At 44.4% G+C, this 19,997-nt stretch overlaps 1 protein-coding gene across 4 annotated transcripts in view; it reads left to right on the top strand.

Moving 5' to 3' along the window:
- The first annotated feature begins 10,028 nt into the window (after positions 1-10,028).
- The window catches only part of MMP28 (matrix metallopeptidase 28), a 96,235-nt gene continuing 86,266 nt past the window's right edge, over positions 10,029-19,997 (top strand). For 2 of the 4 annotated variants that reach the window (XM_040336845.1, XM_040336841.1), the window contains exon 1: positions 10,029-10,664. In XM_040336845.1, coding sequence (XP_040192779.1) covers positions 10,639-10,664 — 26 coding nt within the window. In that variant the 5' untranslated portion in view covers positions 10,029-10,638. Of the gene's footprint in view, positions 10,665-12,936; positions 13,081-19,997 lie in introns of all 4 variants that reach the window. The other 2 variants (XM_040336843.1, XM_040336842.1) reach the window with 2 other exon arrangements.

Below are 19,997 nucleotides of genomic sequence, written 5' to 3'. Positions count from 1 at the left end.
TGTTCTCCAGGGGGAAACCACAAGTAGCCTCCCAGTGAGGAGACAGGGGCGCCTTTGGTAGGGTGGAATTGAGGCGGTCTCAGGATCGAAGAGCCTGGACCGTCAGTGGAGAAGCAAAGTCAGACAGCCCCCTGTGTTCCCGGGCCACCCACGGGGCATAGGACAACTTTCTGCCTGCAATGTATTTTTCTAGGGAGAACCAGAGATTGGATTTAGTGTGGAAGCGCCAGTTGAGGATCCTCTGGAGGACAACCTTTGAATGTCTGGGAGGCCTAGACCCCCCCGCGTCCCTTGGGCGGCTCAGCAGTCTGAGCGCGATTCTTGGCCTTTTATTATTCCACACAAAGGTCGAGATCAAGCTAGACATCTGTGTGAAAAAACTCCTAGGCAAGGACATGGGTATCATTTGCATGTAGAACAGTATGCGTGGGAGAATATTCATTTTTATGATACTAAGTTGCCCCATCCAGGTGAATGCTGTCTTAGTCCACAGGGCCAGATCTTTTTTTCACAGTTGTCAGCAAGGAAGGGAAATTGGTCACATACAGTGTCAGACCTGTCCATTAGTGTTGCTCACGAATATTCGTATTGCGAATATTCGGCTCGAATATGGCATATTCGAGTATTCGCGAATATCTCGAATTTCGCGGCCAATATTCGCTATTCCGAATATTCATGATATTTTATAAAAAAAAAAAATTGCGAAATTTCGCTAATGCGATTTTTTTTTTTTTTGGTGATTGGCTCTGATGCAAAAGAAGGGCGGAGAAAGTATTCTCGAATATTCGGAAATAGAATATTCGGAATATTTTATCAAAAAAAAAAAATGTTGTGAAATATTCTATTTCCGAATATTCGAGAATACTTTCTCCGCCCTTCTTTTGCATCAGAGCCAATCACCAAAAAAAAATAAAAAATTCTATATACACACAGGAAAAAGTATTCATACCCCTCCATATACAGGAAAAAGTATTCATACCCCTCTATACACAGGAAAAAGTATTTATACCCCTCTATAGACAGGCAGGAAAAAGTATTCATACCCCTCTATAGACAGAGGCAGGAAAAAGTATTCATACCCCTCTATAGACAGAGGCAGGAAAAAGTATTCATACCCCTCTATACACAGAGACAGGAAAAAGTATTCATACCCCTCTATACACAGACAGGAAAAAGTATTCATACCCCTCTATAAACAGGAAAAAGTATTCATACCCCTATATATACAGACAGGAAAAAGTATTCATACCCCTCTATACACAGAGACAGGAAAAAGTATTCATACCCCTCTATACACAGAGACAGGAAAAAGTATTCATACCCCTCTATACACAGAGACAGGAAAAAGTATTCATACCCCTATATATACAGACAGGAAAAAGTATTCATACCCCTCTATAGACAGAGACAGGAAAAAGTATTCATACCCCTCTATAGACAGAGACAGGAAAAAGTATTCATACCCCTCTATATACAGAGACAGGAAAAAGTATTCATACCCCTCTATATACAGACAGGAAAAAGTATTCATACCCCTCTATAGACAGAGGCAGGAAAAAGTATTCATACCCCTCTATATTCAGACAGGAAAAAGTATTCATACCCCTCTATATACAGACAGGAAAAAGTATTCATACCCCTCTATAAACAGGAAAAAGTATTCATACCCCTTTATAAACAGGAAAAAGTATTCATACCCCTCTATATACAGACAGGAAAAAGTATTCATACCCCTCTATATACAGAGACAGGAAAAAGTATTCATACCCCTCTATATACAGACAGGAAAAAGTATTCATACCCCTCTATAGACAGAGACAGGAAAAAGTATTCATACCCCTCTATACACAGGAAAAAGTTTATCAAAAAAAAAATGTTGTGAAATATTTTGACAACTGTATTCGCGAATACCCAATTTCCGGGTATGAATACTTTTTCCTGTCTCTGTCTATAGAGGGGTATGAATACTTTTTCCTGTCTCTGTGTATAGAGGGGTATGAATACTTTTTCCTGTCTATAGAGGGGTATGAATACTTTTTCCTGTCTCTGTGTATAGAGGGGTACGAATACTTTTTCCGGTCTCTGTCTATAGAGGGGTATGAATATTTTTTCCTGTCTGTATATAGAGGGGTATGAATACTTTTTCCTGTCTCTGTGTATAGAGGGGTATGAATACTTTTTCCTGTCTCTGTGTATAGAGGGGTATGAATACTTTTTCCTGTCTCTGTGTATAGAGGGGTATGAATACTTTTTCCTGTGTATAGAGAGGTATGAATACTTTTTCCTGTCTGTATATAGAGTATATAGAATTTTTTTTTTGGTGATTGGCTCTGATGCAAAAGAAGGGCGGAGAAAGTATTCTCGAATATTCGGAAATAGAATATTAGGAATATTTTATCAAAAAAAAAAATGTTGTGAAATATTTTGACAACTGTGGTAGGAGAACTCTGATTGGCTCTGATGCAAAAGAAGGGTGGAGAAAGTATTCGCGAATATTCGGAAATAGAATATTCGCGAATACTTTCTCCACCCTTTTTTTTGCATCAGAGTTGTCAAAATCTCGCAATCAATTTCGCATTCGCATTTGCGAAATTTCGATAAAATATTCAGAATATTCTATTTCCGAATATTCGAGAATACTTTCTCCGCCCTTCTTTTGCATCAGAGCCAATCACCAAAAAAAAAAAAATCGCAAAATGTTCGCAATAAATTCGCATTAGCGAAATTTCGCAATTTTTTTTTTTTTATAAAATATCACGAATATTCGATTTTAGCGAATATTTCACGAATATTCGGCTATATATTCGTGATATATCGCGAAATCGAATATGGCGTATTCCGCTCAACACTACTGTCTCAGCCATATACCCAAATATTTCAGGGACGATTTAGCCCAGGTGAATGTTAAAGCAGTTTGTAGCCTCTCCGTCAGAGAGGGTGATAACTGGATGGGCAAAATCTCTGACTTGGTGTAATTTATTTTGAAATTAGAAAGTGATCCGAAGTGTTGGAGTTCTCGCATCAGGTTAGGCAGAGAGATCAGTGGGTCCCTCAGGTGGAAGAGCACATCATCGGAATACGCTGAAAGTTTGTGCTCCATATGACCCACCGTCAGTCCCTTGATATCAGTGTTTGCCCGTACAGTGCGTAGAAATGGCTCCAGCACCAGGGCTAACAAGAGTGGCAAAAGAGGACAGCTCTGTCTCATGCCATTTCTGATCGAGAATCTAGGGGAGAGAAACCCGTTGACCTTAACTTGAGCACTCTGATCCGAGTACAAGGCCATGATCCATGCTAACATATGCGTGCGCAAACCTATAGCCTCCAGTACAGCATGCAGGTAAGTCCAGTCCACCCGATCAAAGGCTTTCTCCGCATTGGTGGACAGGATCAGATAGGGGGGTGGGGGGAGGGATCAGGAGAAGCACAAGCCCAATGTATAAGATGTATAGCTCTGATGGAATTGTCCCTAGCCTCTGGGCCCGTAAAAAAAAAACCTGTCTGGTCCGGGTGTACAATAAGTGGGATTAGGTGTTTTAGCCTAGACGCAAGAATCTTAGCAAGAATTTTAATGTCTACATTAAGAAGGGATATAGGCCTGTAGCTCTGGGGCACGGCGGGGTCCTTCCCCTCTTTGGGGATCACAGTGATGCGGGCCAGCAGGGCCTCACTAGGGATCGTGTGTCCGTTTGCTATAGAATTAAAATAGCTACACATCGACTCCGATAGCAGGGGTAGGAACAATTTGTAGTAGGCTTTGGTGAACCCGTCGAGACCAGGGCTCTTCCCATTAGGCAAGGACTTCACCGTAGCCCCAAGCGTAATAGGGGATTCTAGCATGGAACACTGGTCGTCCGGGGGAAGGCCAGCCGCAGTCAGGTAGGTTCTTATGTCGTTTAGTCTTGCAGTCTGGGCCTCAGGGGTCTGCGTTGAGTCCAGGTTATATAGGGTGGCATAGTATTCTCGGAACCCAGAGGCTATCTGGGAAGACTTGACCGTGAGTTCACCCGAGGAAAGGCGCAGCTTCTGTACATACATGAGCGCGCGTTTCTTCCTAAGGGCTCTGGCCAACATGCGACCACATTTGTTGCCAAGCTCATAGTATTTATGCGACCGGTAGCGCAGTTGCTTTCACGCCTGCTGGTCTAATACGCGTAGGAACAATTCTCTCAATTCCGTCAGCTTCCCTAAAGCCTCCGGGTCCCCCCCCCCCCTGCTTATGTTCAAGTTCTGCCTGCTGCAGAGCCTGGAGTACCCTAGCGAAATCCGCTTGCCGGGCCTTCTTAAGTCTAGCTCCCTGAGAGATCAGCTCGCCTCGCACCACCGCCTTATGACCTTCCCAGAAAACCCCCTCACTCATTCCCTCCATGGCATTTTCCTTGAAATAGTGGGAAAGGGCGTCCGTGACTGCGGAGACAGGTCCTACTCCCGCCCCAAGGCAGAGCCAAAGAGGCCGTGACCGGGGCATGGTCAGAGATAGTTATACTCCCGATGGACGAGGCCTGCAACAGCTCTAGAGCCAAGTGATCCACTCAAATCGGGTCAATACGGGTATAGACATCGTGGATCTTTGAATAATAGCTGTAATCCCTATCTGAGGGATGAAGCACTCGCCAACTATGTAGGAGCTGATGGGACTGCAGGGATTTGTGAAAATGTTTAAGAAAGGCGTGAGAATGAGAGGGGCGTCGGTGCGAAGTGTCCAGTTGGGGGTCAGGGCTTACATTAAAATCACCGCCCAAGATCAAGGACCTTCTCTAAAGTCTGTGAGGCTATCTAGGGTACTGTCTAGAAAGGTAAGTTGATTGGAATTAGGGGGCATATATCGTAGCCACTGTAAGCTTCTGGCCCTCTACAACCCCCTTCAAGAAAACATACCTCCCCTGGGGATCGATCTTGCTCTCAATGACCTGAAGGGGGGCAAGATTTATGAATAGTGATAGCCATGCCCCTTGCTTTCTTAACTGGTGAGTTGGTCAAGAACCACTGGTTATAAAGATGGGTGGGCAATTTGGGAGTTGACTGGGGGGTAAAGTGTGTTTCTTGCAAAAGAATCACGTGTGCCCCTGACCGCATCAGTTCCCACCAGAGCTTACTGCGTTTACAGGGAGAGCAAAGACCACGCACATTATACGAAATTACCTTAAACGATGCCATAGAGAGTCCGTGGTGAAGTCGGGTCTCGTAGCATGACTGCGGGTGCAGGGCTGGAGACGGAGTCGGAGGCAGGTCCTATAAGGAGGTTTAGAGTGAGGAAAAGAAGAGCAGAAGGGAGGGAAGAGGCAGGAACACATGCATAAAACACAAAATACATCAATGGTAACAATACAAATAACATTGAATACCTGGGGGGCAGGCGTCGGGCTCGGCCCTATAGGGGGGGAGCACCCGAGACCCGTCCCCATCTCCAGATGAGGAAATATACCTAATAAGGTACGGTCTACGTGGGGAACGCAGTCCGACACCGGAGGAAATGGCGGGGGGGGGGGGGTCAGTCCCTGTCCACCACCATCTCTAAACAAGCAGGCAATATACTAGGGGGGAGAAAGTGCAATAAAAAAATGAAAAACCCAGACGAACAAAGTGCAAATTTGAAAAGCAAAAAAAAAGGTAAAAGATAGTGAACAATTCCATGGAATCCGGGAACTGTGCATGTCGGGCCAGAACCGGGGCCATAGCGTTTAATCTCCCCCAAAAGGACAACAATGGGAGCCTATGATCAGTCACGGTTATTAAGGCAAACGGTCCAGTAGGGGGGCAAACAATACCATACTGAGTGTCTAGATCCCAGCTCCAGGCATTGGTGTACTCAGCTGGCCTGAGTTGTGCATAGAGATCAAATAGGATACCAGTACCTTTAGAGAACAGACCTTTCATGAAGGCAAAAGACAAACCAGGGGAAGGGAGCTTTCATTTAGTGTCACTGCGACACGGGGCCTGAGGGAGAGGCCAAAGTGGGTAGCCATGGTTGGGGGTGTTGCAGGTCGGGATGGTCTTGCGGGGCTCTCCAGTCCTGGAAGTCGACTGGCTCCAATCCCAGGGTGGTCAGGAAATGTGGGAGGTCGTCCTTGGTGCGTAGCGTAGCTTGTCTGCCCTCTTTGGACGCCTGCAAATAAAAGGGAAATCCCCAGCGATAAGACAGACCTGCCTTTTGGACTGCTTCCAGCAGGGGGCGAAGAGCCCTGCGTTGCATGAGGGCCCTCCTGGAAATGTCCTGGTAGAAGTAAAGGTGGGCCCCCGTCGAAGTCAACATATTGCTTCCCACGGATCTTTTGCATGATCTTATCTTTCAATGTATACTTGTGGAGCTTTCATATGACATCTCTAGGGTTGTCCATATCCTGAGAGGGCGGCCTGAGGGCCCTTTGAGCACGATCAATCTCAATGGGTGCAGTAGCAGGCAAACCCAAAATCTCTCTAAATACATCCTCCAGAGTAGGAACAATGTCCTTAGGTGCAGTGTCTTCAGGAAGGCCGCGTATGCGGATGTTCGCTCGCCTGCTACGGTTCTCAAAGTCATCTAACTGACACAGTAAAGTCTAAATTTCTCTTGAAAAAAGTTTTTGTGGACAAATATCAGTTGTCAAAAGCACCTCACCCCGATGAATGATGAAAAGAAAAAAGGGCAAAAATAGGGTACCACAAGGACCCAGGGGCTATTGAAATGGTGCAGATAAAGATTCACACAATCAGAGTTTTATAAAAAATAGAAAACAATTTATTACAAACAATTATATGACATAAATATAATAGATAAATCTTGATTAAATACATCATGTGAAATCAAGACGAGGCATTGTTTTGGTCAGCTCTACATGTTTCACTCTTTGAGTTTCCTCAGGAGCTTTAGACAGACAATGCTAGATAACAAAAAAACAGGGAAAAGCATATAATTAAATGACTGTAAAGAACTTTTTACATGTCAATACATACTGGTAAATACATAAGTTATAATTGATGATATGAAAAGGGGAAAACAGTTGGTCAAATTACATCGATTTTAACAGAATATACATGCTCAAGGGTCTCAATCATAAATAAACAGGGGCACTATGATAAATTTCCAAAAGAACTTACCAAAATAAAATTAAAAATCGGAAGACAACAGCATGAAAGGACAACAGGTCACGCAGGAATAGCTAATGCTTCAAAAACAGAACCCGAAGACACCTCAAGAGAACCACAGCAGAATATTAAGCCCTTAAGAGGTAAATATCTGAAAAATAAATGACACATATGTACACATGTGTCCAAATATCTCTCTAAATTGATACAAAGAGAAGGTATAATCCAAAAATATGTTATATAAGAGTACCTGTCTGATTTAGACAAAGAGGCTTATATTGATAGAACCAATCCATATATTCCTCAGTTGTGAATTAGATCAGGAGAGGGCATTATCACAGCCAGTTGATCTGGAGTTCGTCACAATGGACAATAACTGTATAAAAAAGGATATGTATATATATTGGATAATATATAAGGGAATGAATGTATGCCAAAAATCATACATAAAAATCCCTAATGGCAAAAGAATCATAAAGCAAGCCAAGCCGACTTGTGGATAAATACCTGATTTAAGAGGGTCCAAGGGGAAAGATGCTAGCCTCCTGGATCTTATTGTCCACACAGCTCCTTGAATCTTGACAAGTGGGTTATGTTCCCTGTTTACAGGAGAGGACTAGGCAGAAACATGTTAGATAATTAAATACATGTTACATTACCAGAGTTGAACAGCCCTGCCCAAGGAGCGGTCCCTCCAGACATAACCCTCCTTACTGCAGCATGCAGCCTCAGTTTCGTTCTGCCTAGCAAGGAGGACGTATGACTCCCTTTGGGCCCAGTGCCCTGAGGAGAAATTGTATTTTACTTTTTCTTGAAGAATCTTCTTTCAACTGTCGGCTGAGAGACAGGCTGGATAATATAGATCCTTGTAGTCTACTCAGTCCCACCAGCAAGCGTGGGCACACCTTTGCAAAGAGGCTGGGTCTGCCACGCCATACCCCATGACTCCTGGGGTGGCCGGTGAGCTTTGCTCCAAGGTCCACATATGACTGGGCTGTGGTGTTGTCTCACTCACAGTAGACCGGGCCGACAGCTACCTCCATTGCGGTTGTAGTTCTGTCAGGGACGCGTCAGCGAGTCCTCGCACGGACGGGTAAGTACAATCCCTCCCACTTCGGTGGGTTGGTATGGCTGGAGTTCGGGGGTCCTCTTCTACTCCCTTCCCTGCTCCTTTTCCCCTGCTGCATTGCTAACATTGCCGCTGTCAGGGGGAGGGGGCCTTCCTGAGGGGACTGTGTTATCTGACCTGTGTTTTTTCTTTTTTGTATGGGGCTTTCCTGTAAGGTTTTTTTCACTGTTAAAAAGCCCTAGGAGGCTTTTCCTGTTTAAACGCGGCATTTTGCCACCATTTGGCCGGCACTGGCGTAATTTTCTGGGAGGTTTTTCAATTGCATTTAAAACTCCCATTGGCGGCCATTTTGTCGTAGCCGCGCTATGGCGCAGCTTACATTGCAGTCGGCCATTTTCCCTCAGTCACGTTCTGAACGCTCGGTGGCCATCTTGGAATAGTCCTGACCCCTAATGCTGTATACGGCACACACAGGTCCCTGCAGATGCTGCACAGTTACCTCACGGTTCTTTTCCTCTCACACGTTCTTCTCCTCCTGAGGTGAGTCCCCTGGGTACCCCTGATCAGCGCAGCAAGTGGGTGAGAGGCCCTGAATAGGGCTCTAGGAGCTTTTGTTTATTTGTAAGGACAGGTGTGCATATTATACATACACACTATGTAAATATTAATAATATTTGGAGTCACTGGCCGGGATTCACGTACAGCGGCATATCTTTGTGCCGGCGTAGCGCATCTCATATGTGCTACGCCGACGTAACATTGAGAGGCAAGTTGAGTATTCACAAAGCACTTGCTCCCATATTTACGCCAGCGTAATGTAAATGGGCCGGTGTAAGCCCGCCTAATTTAAATTAGGAAGGTAGTGGGCGTGTTGTATTAAAATTAACCGTGACCCCATGTAAATTAATGGCCGATCGAACGGCGCATGCGCGCATGCTCAGAATCACGTCGCATATACTCCCTAAGATACGTGAACGTAACTTACGCCCAGCCCCATTCACGTACGACTTACGCAAACGACGTAAAATATGACGCTGTTCCCGCGCCCATACCTTAACATGACTTACCCCTGCTTTGTGAATCCCGGCCAGTATCTGGGTCCTTCCCCAACATGCTGGTGGTGGCAGCAGGTGTTAGCACCTGGGATTCCCACAGAGGTTTTTTTTGTTAGTCCTGGACACGTTTGTGCCAGGGTGGGGGTGGACTGCGGACGGGCGTGCCCCCCTCCCCGTTATCCCCTGGGGAATGCTCTGTTATGGAGCCATGGACCAGGTACCTGGGTAGTAAAAAAAAAAAAAAAAAAAGCAGGATAAGGCATTTATGGGTTCGCTTCTCACTGCTGCAAGGGACTCTCTCAAGCTGGATAGTGCAGCTGGGTTTCCGCCGAGGGCTCAGTCTTTTTTGGATCACACAAATCAGACCGCTCTGTGTAGGTTTTTTCCTTCTGTGTCACCCGGTGCAGAAAAAATGTGCACACACATAAAAAGTGGTCACAAAAACGTGCATTTTTTTTCATGCCGAAAAACGACCGTGTGTACGTGGCATAAGTGATGGGTTTGATGAATTCCCTGGTGAACTGAACAAAGACACATTAGCTCATCCCTACTAAGCATAAAACAGGTTTTATTCTGCTGTTTAATTACAAAGGAACAATGTAGCCAATATTATTATTTTTTTTCTGTGGTCTCCAACTAGTGTTACAATTGGACTATTATGATCTACTATTTTTTTTTATTTATACAAAATATGTGAAAACATTTTGCAGATTTGCACACCAATTATTGTTTGGGTAGGATCTGCAGTTTAGCTAAGCAGGGCGTTGGAGGGTTAAGAATCTTTAAAATGATTCATTCTATGAGCAGTATAGAAACAAGTGAGTTTCCTGTGACTGTTCCCAGACTGCAGATGATTAGCAATGCTGCTTTCACATGGGCTCCTCCTGCCTGCCCGGGGAGGTGCCTGAGTCCCTGTAATCAGTGAAGGATGTGTAGCTGCATATCCCACTTCTGAGAGAACACAACTCCACAACTGGATGTGTTCCTATCACAGCTGTTGGACTGCTCACCGCCTTGCACTTCTGCTGGACAGAGGACTGCATTATCATGCTGGACTTACTGATAATGCTATAAAATATGCTGCTTTTCTCATAGCCTGTGCTAAAGAAGTCCAGCTTTTACCATAAAAAAATGTACACATTCCAGGACACACGCAAGATTAAATTCAGAAATGGATTTAAATCTCCATAACACTAGAACAGGAATGAGTACAAATAATAACGCCGCTTCAATCGCAGATAAGGCGGTTAAGGATGCCGCCAGTTAATATGCTAGCATCAATCTAGCGTGCTTATTTAAACATTGGACCAGTGTCTGCTGCAGGAGTGATGGTCGTATTCTAAACACACTGAAGTGGCTCTGAATCGGTCAGTTTGAGAATGAAAGCTGGAATTGCCTTCCTACTCTTCCTTGTTGTCATTACTTTGTGCTCATCTATCAATCATACCAATGAGGAGGCTGTCCACACTGCACAGGTAAGGAATACCCCCTGCTCCAGTCTGCCCATATACCATGTCGATTTATACAATGTTACAATATAATATTTGTAGGCATAATCTGTCTTGTTTTATGAACAAGTGTTTATATACCAAATATTTCTTAGCCCCATTCTCTATGCATTTTCATTTTTTAACGGAAGCCTGCACTGGGGGAAATATGTAGGATGTTGTTGCTGACCACCTTCAAAAATTGCTGGATGTCTTTGTTTTTTCACTACACTGAATCACTGGCCCATGATAAGCGTTCAGCGAGCGAAGGTTGAATATGGTTGCAGGACAGCAAATCCAAAAATGGTGTATCTATAAGATAAGTGTGAATAGTCAGGCAATCAATGCTTTCAGAAGAGGCCTACAGATTTCTTATTTGGAATTTAAATCGGTATTAAACCCAAAACGAAAAATGAAATATATTGCAGCGTACCAATCATTAGATGTGATGTCAGCATTAGTTTTCTTTTTAGGCTTTTTTCCCTCCTGTTGTGATCTGGCGATTAATACAAGTCATGTTTTTGAATGCCTACACTCTGGATGAAGCAGCAACAGAGACACATTTGTACAACAGCATAGTTACATAGTAGGTGAGGTTGAAAAAAGACACAAGTCCATCAAGTTCAACCTATGATTGTCATTCTGGGGAGAGTGTTAGCTGCACTAGAAGATTTAGATACACTAACAAATCAAAGCCAGACTCCAGCTAACACTCTTAACCACCTCAGCTCTGGAAGGTTTTAACCCCTTTAGGACCAGGCCATTTTTGCTATTTAGCAGTGTGCTATTTTAACTGGTAATTGCGCGGTCATGCAACACTGTACCCAAATGTGATTTATATAATTTTCTATGCCCCGATGACATTAGATGTGACAAAATGCGTAGGGAGGAGCTTATGCTTGTGACGTTACAATGCATGCTGTAACCCAGAAGTGGTCAGATCGAATCCCGTGATTAGTATTTTTTACTATTAAGCACTTGTTGATTTTAATTATTGTGAGTGGTTAGTTAGTTATCTTTTTATAAAAGGAAGTCATAGTTTTACACTATGTGAGCATTCCCGATTCTCTTTTTATGTCACGGCTAACTATCTTATGTCACTTGATGTGATGCCTTGGTGGTCATAATGTGGAGATATGGGGTGACATCAGGTTCTCTACAGAAGATGTATTAACCTACTAGCTCATATACTCTTTTTACACAAGTGGTGCCCCCCCATCTATGCATCCGGCCCCTTGATCTACATGCAGGGTGCTGGATGCATGGATTCCAATATGGGCATGTTTTCATTTTCTAAGCAAGTTATTGGAGCCAGAGGCTCTACTAGACTTAAAAAAAGGGTGGGCTCGGGGCGCAGAGCACTGTGCTTCGAGCCCACCTAGTTGTGCGACAATATACGAATGAATATTTGCTATTCTCAGACTAATCCTCCTCCCGGCCCATCAGGAATCGGGTCATGAGACCCGTCACCCGATTGGCTGAAAGGACAGGCGATCCTATTGGATGCCTATGAGGAGTAGGGAGGAGACACACAGCGGAAGCTGCCATGATGCTGTAGAGGAGGAGACGCCACCCGTCGCTCATAGGAGCCCTGCCTGCCCGCAACCTAGATGGGGTAAGTGCAGGGCTGGATGACTGGGGGGGGGGGGTAACCCAATGGAGTGGGTGGGTGTTGCGAGTGACCTGACCAAACAGGAGTGGAGGAGGGACAATTATCTGCATTTTTTTTTTTACTTTTCATATATTAAGACACAATGAGGTTTATTTACTAAAGGCAAATTCACTTCGTACTACAAGTGCACTTGGAAGTGCAGTCACTTTAGATCTGAGGGAGACATGCAAGGAAAATTAAAACACAGCATTTTTGTTTGTACGTGATTGGATGATAGCATTAGCAGAGCTTCCTCTCATTTCAGATCTTCCCCTCAGATCTAAAGTGACTGCACTTGCAACGCACTTGTAGTGCAAAGTGGATTTGCCATTAGTAAATCAACCCCAAAAGTAGTTCTCATGATTTTCACTTGTCACAATAAGCGCGGAAATGTAATGTGTCACAATGCATGGTAGCAAAGTAGAATGGTATACAGAATAATTCCGCGCTGCCTTAAGGGTAAGCTGCTGACGCACCAAGTAGACAAATTGCAACAATGTGGAAAAAAAAAGTGTAGTGCTAATCAAAGTAGATAAATAAATAAATACGTGAAAAATGAATAAATACATAAAAACTTGATAAATAAAGTGCTCAAATATTGATATGCAGGAAATCCAAAACAGGCGCAAAAATGCAAAGACTACCTGTCCTTAGATTGATCAAACTTCGGTGTTGACAAAGTTCAAAATATGGTGACGACTTCAAACCATGCAGATCTGTGCAAGTGATGAAGTGAAGGGAACCACCCCACAGGTAAAATGCTTACCAGAATGTATGGACCCTAGAGAACCTACGTTCAATGGGTCAAAAAGGCTTGCGTGGTGAAACCACAATGTAATTTGGGCGTTCTTATGGACTTCAGGATGCTGTGCCAGAGATGACAAAACACCAGCAGGATAGAGAGAATCTCAGGTAAAGGTGACTTCCTGGTGGGTTGTCTCATAGAAATCATGGTCCAGGGAATCCCAAATGGATTTAGAAGGGTTGTGTCATATAATAGAAGAAATAAACGGCCACATAGGTTAACTCTATATTACATTTTAAAAGTTGAATGAAGTCAGAACACTTACATTTGTGATGATATTCAAGCACTTTGTATAAAATGTGGCAACAATGGAGTCCTCCCGACTTGTTTCGTCCGCTAGGACATCATCTGTACTCTGCATTGTGGTGTGTTGGGGAATAAATGGTGCATGTCTATTTTGGTGCGCCGGTAGCCCATTCAGATGAATATGCTGACATAACCCAACACAACATGCATTAACGCACTGCAATAAACCAGAAATATCAGAATAGGCCCTGCAACAAAGCTGCTCGAAAGGTTTGCTTTGTAAAAGCTTGCTGTGAACACTGCTCTTATACAAACTGAAATGTAGAAAACTCAGAGGGAAATCTAGTATGGCACATAGAGTAGTAAGGGCTGATTTACTTAAGAAATTAAGAATCTTCACACAATAAATTGTATAAATATTCCTTTCAATAATTTAATCATGACAAAAGCAGATTCCCGTTCACCGTTGAATACCAAATCACGTAGAGATGAAATAGATTACCAAGAATCTACATTTGACAAGACTGAATATTTGAAGTGAATATTCACAAATTTTTGTTTGAAGATTATCAACCTCCTTAGTAAATTAGCTTCAGCATTCCGGGATGAGGCCAATTTACTTTATAGGGTATGTTATCTGTCGCTGATGTTCTCCCCTATGGCATTTTTCTGGAGATTTGGCCATTGATGATGATGATGAGGGGGGTAAGAAAAGGCAAGTGCCCCCTGGGTGAGTCCACAGAGCACATCATTTATTTTTTTGCCTATTTTGAAAGGCAAGCTGATTTGACACAGTATAGTTGATCATGACCTATAGCTAAATGCGTTGCACAACTGTTTGCAGTTAAATTTTGATGTGATCTAAAAGTGATGTACTAACAAAAAACACACAATGGGTCTTTTCTCACATATATGTGCAATGCATTTGTCAACAGATGCTCTGAGGAATTTGCAGTATGTGCTGAGGATATGCTTTGAATAACTGGATTTATCTATAAAAGTTACACAGTATTATAGCTAAACCATAAATATTAGTGCATGAAAAATAATGAAACTGTTGTAAAAGAAACAGAGTTTTTAAATGTTTAATTGCTAAATTTAATGAATGAATGTAATTTTCTGAATTAGAGGTTAATATTGCAGCAAAATATGTTTTTTACATTATCCTTCAACGGGCTAATAATTTTTATCTGGTATTTTTGGCTAGAGTTCTGTCTTAGGAAGGTTCTATGCCCTAACTTGCTCTTGCTAATAGTTTCTACCACCCAGCATTTTATGATCCAACAAACATCTTGAAATAATAAGGTACTACATGGCAAACAAGTGGTAAAGACTGTCCATTTATGACAAAGGGTCTAACAGTGGCAGCAAATATCTTCTCTATTCTCGTATTTAATGCTGAACTCTAGGCAGACACAAATTAATGCAGTTCTGTATTCATTACATGTATGTTTTGGATTGCAAACAGTTCCTGTATAGCAGAGCTCAGTGGGAGTGAAAGAAGCAGCACAAGGAAAATTATTACAGGAAGAGATAGAGTGACCGATGAGCGCATGGGTCTTCTACTCCCACTTTACTATTCAGTCTTAGGCTGGCAGTGGGTCCTTAGTAGTCTAAGAATGACGTGAGTTGAAAGATGCTGGCTGCAAATCCGTGTGAAATATTAAAGACTCTTAGTGATGGAAAAGAAGACCTGCTCCATATTGAAGTTTAAAGTGATTGTAAAGGCTTGTTTAAAAAAAAAAATAACATGTTATATTTACCTCCTCTATGCAGTTGGTTTTGCACAGAGGAGCCTGGATCCTCCTCTTCTCAGGCACCCTCTTTGCTGCTCCTAGCCCCTTTCTCCTTTGAGTGCCCCTCAGCCAGCAGCTTGCTACAGGGGGCACCCAAGCCCAGTCAGAGCTCCGTGTATCCATTCAGACATGGAGCCCTGACCTGGCCCCACCCCCTGATTGGCTGACTGACTTTGGTTGACAGCCGCGGGAGCCAAGGGCGTCCCTGCCCTGTCTCAGCCAAGCAAGATTAGTGTACTGGATGGCTGAGGGGATTGTGGACATCACTGGAGAGAGAAGGAGCTCAGGTAGGTAATTGGGGGGGGGGGAGCTGGGGAGGCTGCTACACACAGAATGTTTTTTTATCTTAATGCATAGAACGCATTAAGATGATAAACCTTTTGCCTTTACAACTTTAGGTATAGAAGTATAAACAGCTTTTTTTCAATAAAATCTTTATTTTATTTTCTTTAAAGCCAAGTTCCAGGTAAATAAAAAATGTGCCTGTACTGCATGGGTTACTTGCTCATTTATGCCCAGGGGAATAATAAAGTGAAATGTATGTAGCGGGGTCATCCTGTCAAAGTCTTACGACAGGTCATCCCCGCTGGAACTTTATCCATTTTTTGTAAATACTTAGGATACCTTTAAGAAAATTATGCATTGTGGGAATGCAAGTAGCAGGAGATATGGACTCCATAGAGAAACAGACTACACTTCCCACAATGCTCTGTGCTATTGGAACATGTGACACCTCCGCACAGACTTATGGGGGAGGTTACTTAAGGAAAGGGGGTGGTTGTTTTTTCGCTCTCTCGGGACCTGGACTTCTCTCCTCTGCGGAGCTGCGAAAAAAGCACCGCCGTGTTGTTAGGCCAGAAGCCTGGGCCTATCCACTGAGAGACCAGACTCCAGCCTCCGGCCCGTGTTCCTGAAGATTGAGGAGACTGCCCCGCTGACACTGAAACAGTGGAGTACCTCCGTCCGGGATCCTGTGTGCCGTGGAGCCGTGCCTGTCAGCGCGCCCTTTCTGAGGAGAACTCAGGCGGATCGGCCTGTCGGGTGAGAGAGCATTTGCTCGGTTTCAGACTCTTGGTTTAACACCGACACCTAGTGCCATTTCACAGGCCACAGACATTTGTTCGGCCTCTAGCCGGAACTTATGGGCCCATTTAACTGTTCTAGTGCTGCACAGAAGTGGTTGACGCTGACGAGCGGTCAATCCATCAACTTCCAACTACCCTAGACATTTTGTTGCTCAGGCTTTTTCCCCGATTGCCACCTGTGGATTACAATTGTTAACGTGCACCGACCGGCCGCAACAGGGATATTGACTGTTCTGTAGGACTGCCCGTTAGAGGGCGCTCGCGAGCATATACTGCCTGCCATTAGATTAGATGAATGGTACCATTCATAGGTTAGTTCCTCCTTGCTTACATAAATTGCAGATCCTTGCAAGGGCCCTTGCGGATCATATCAAGCCTTTACTGGCTAGTTGTGTTTATGCCTGAATGTATGCTTGTTTTTTTTTTGAGTTCCATACAGTAAACCTATCTTTCTTTTACATTCAAACATATTCACTGTGTGGATTATACTTTTTTTTCTCAGTCTGGAGGGACCGTCTATAACCGCAGGTAATTTCATTTCTATATTGCCACTGTATATTGCATGTTTTCTATTGTGACCTCAGCCCGGCAGGGGTCACAATATCTCCTTCTCCAGAATTCTGATGTGTCAAGGGAGGGTTCGAGCTAAATAAATAGGGGTGAGCTAAACCGAAGGAGAGTAGATCCCAAATCAACCAGTGGTTCTTTCGGGGGTAGCGCTACATGTATATTTAAATGATCCTCTGTATCTCCCCACAGCTAAACCTGTCCCTGCAGCTTTTGCAACCTCGTACTCTAGCATTCTAGGGTCTTGACATCAATAAGACCAGAGCAGGGTCTATATCCCTGCTCTGGACAAGAATACCAAGGGACGGTCCACCGGTTGATCATGGGGGTGTGCCATCTGCTGGTGAAGCGGAGTATTCAGTAAGTAAAACTGTTTCTCCTCTCTCTTGGACAAAATTAGCTATTAACCACCTTTAAGTGCGGGCACAGCCCCATTGCAAGGGATATTTTTTTTTTTTTTCTGCCCAGGGTTTGACTTTAAGAGTACAGCGATTCAGAAAACATTCCAGTCCAAGATACAATTCAACTATGTATTCTGGTATAAGAAGAGATGTTGTGCCTACAGTAAATAATCCGCTTTCTTGTTATTTTGGCCTATTAAATTGAATTGATCTAATATCCTGTCAATATAGAAGTACACATGTCTAGGTATATATTCCAATGATTGTTTTTAACTTGTGACACATCATTGAATACATGTTTGCTCTGGGTTAGTAAAAACGAAGCAGGGATGCGTGCCCTTTCACATGGACGTACAGTCTTGCTCCATCTCAGTTTTTTAGACAAATCCAGAATAAACCACAATGTATGTCTATGGGTAAGTGGGTGTAAACTATTGTATGTCCGTTTTTACATCCCAGTCAATTTATGTCTGCAGAAAAAAGATCCCTTTTCATATTTGATACAGATGTAGTCCATTTTCATCTCATCCATTTATAAATATTTTTAGGCGAGAAACATGGGCCAAATTCTCAAAAACATGTGTAAATTTAGGATTATCTAACTTATGTCATTTAAGTTACGGCGCCCTAAGTTGGTGTCGTAAGTACCGTATTCTCAGTGCATTTGCGCACAAAACTGCGCCATCCTTAACTTAAGTTTCAATGCGTAAGGCGTGGTTATGGCAAGTGGGAATGAAGTGGGCGTGCTTCATTGTAATGAGCCGTGACCCCATGCAAATGAAGTGCCGGCCGTACTGCGCATGCGCGCACGAATCTGGACCTCACTGCGCATGTGCAGAACTTTGGTCAGCGCAATCAGTGAGATAGGTAAAAGGCCAAGCGTACTTAGTTTGAAGATCGCCCTGTGTCTAAATAGCCCCAGTCAAACAGACTTCAATTGCAAAAGTATTTCCCTGTGTTCCCTTCCTAAAGCAAGTTGCTTCTGCTTTGAACGTTTGTCAGTGTTTGTTGGTAAGATTGGTTTGTGAGAAAAGTGTTTGTGGAGTTGGAGGGTATAGTTGGTGTTTGTTTTTGATAATTTGTTCTTTGTTTTGATTGTTTGCCTGTTTGTTTTTGATAATTTTTTTTTTTTGGTTTTGTTTATATTTTTTGTTTTCCTTTTTTGCCTGTTTGTTTTCGAATTAATAGTAGCTGTCTGTATATTTTTTATTTTGGCTTGTTTGTATTTTCTTTGTTGTGTGTGTGTATTGTTGTTTGTTTTTTGGGTGAGTTCCCTGTTGCTGGGTGTTGTCTGTCATGGCTCCCAAGCGCAGGAAGCTTAATTTTACCCTGGCAGAGAAGCATATACTTGCTCAGGGCGTCATGAAATTTGGGCGATTTCTCCATGGCCCTGAGAGCCACACCACCACCCCGGCCAGGAGGAAGGAGATCCTTCAAGAGATCACCGATCGGTTCAATGCGGCGGGGGGGGGGGGAGACCAGGACCATCGCTGGAGTTCAAAAAAAAATAAATGACTTGAGGAGCGTGTCCCGGAACAAGCTGGCAACGCTGCATGCCCATACCAGGGGCACTGGAGGAGGGGAACCCTGCCCAGTCAGGATGAGTGAGGAGGAATGGGCAGTGGCCCAGTGTTTCCACCCACAGCAGGTGGTGGGCCTGCCTGGCTTTGACAATGATCCTCTTATGAGGACAGGTAATTTTTTGGAAATTCTATCTGGTGATTAGCATGTGTGGGTGGGGGAAGGGAAGATGTGCCAAGTGTATGGATCCAACAACCTGTGATTGTTTTGTGTCCTCCCCAGATGGCCAGGAGGTTGCAGCCCCATCAGCCCAGGAGGTTGCAGCCCCATCAGCCCAGGAGGTGGCAGCCCCATCAGCCCAGGAGGTGGCAGCCCCATCAGCCCAGGAGGTGGCAGCCCCATCAGCCCAGGAGGTGGCTGGCCCATCAGGTCAGGAGGTTGCAGGCCCATCAGGGCAGGCTGCTGCACCACCCCCAAGACAGGCTCATGCAGAGTCCCAAGAAGGGCAGGATTCGCCATGGGAGGGGAATGCCCACAACTCCCCTAATTTGGATGTTGAGTGGGAGGAGGATGAGGGGGAGGAAGATGACAATATTCTGATTGGGCAGGAAATAATGATGGGCCAAGATATGACCTTTGAATCATCCCCTGAGGGTACCCCACAGGCGCCCAGCAGTCAGGCCACCATCATGGGTCGCCCCTTCCAACCCTCCTCCAACATGCAGCAGCACCCATGGCTCACTCCAACTCCTCCTCCAAGGCCACAAGCCTCAGGGGCAAGTAGGATGCCGACCCCTGAAAACAGGGGGGGGTTGGTGCGTCTGCCGGTCAGTCTGTTGAGGGACAATGTCCGGCAGACCCGCAGTCTGTCTGCAATACAAAAAACAATGAGCAAGGTGGAGCGCAGCCTGGGTGCAATGAGGGAGTCACTGGGTGACGTGGCCACCAACTCCGTGGGGGGTCATCACCTGTTTGTGGGACCTGAGGAACGCCACAACAGGTGTGGCCCAGGAGGTGACTGCCCTCACCCAGGCTGTGCAGGCCAATACCCGGGCTGTGCAGGCCAATACGGCTGACATTACTTCCTGTCTGACAAGGATAGCCGTTGCCTTGGAGGGAAGGCCAGCAGGAGGACAGACACCAGGGGAGGCTGCTTCCTCCCCTGTACAGTCCCCCCCCCTGAAAATACTCCCTCCCCTGTACAGTCCCCCCCCCCTGAAAATACTCCCTCCCCTGCACAGTCCCCCCC

This window comes from Rana temporaria, chromosome 2 (assembly GCF_905171775.1).
Source record: "Rana temporaria chromosome 2, aRanTem1.1, whole genome shotgun sequence".
NCBI classification, from domain to species: Eukaryota; Metazoa; Chordata; class Amphibia; order Anura; family Ranidae; genus Rana; species Rana temporaria.
This window is presented reverse-complemented; position numbering and strand designations above follow the sequence as displayed.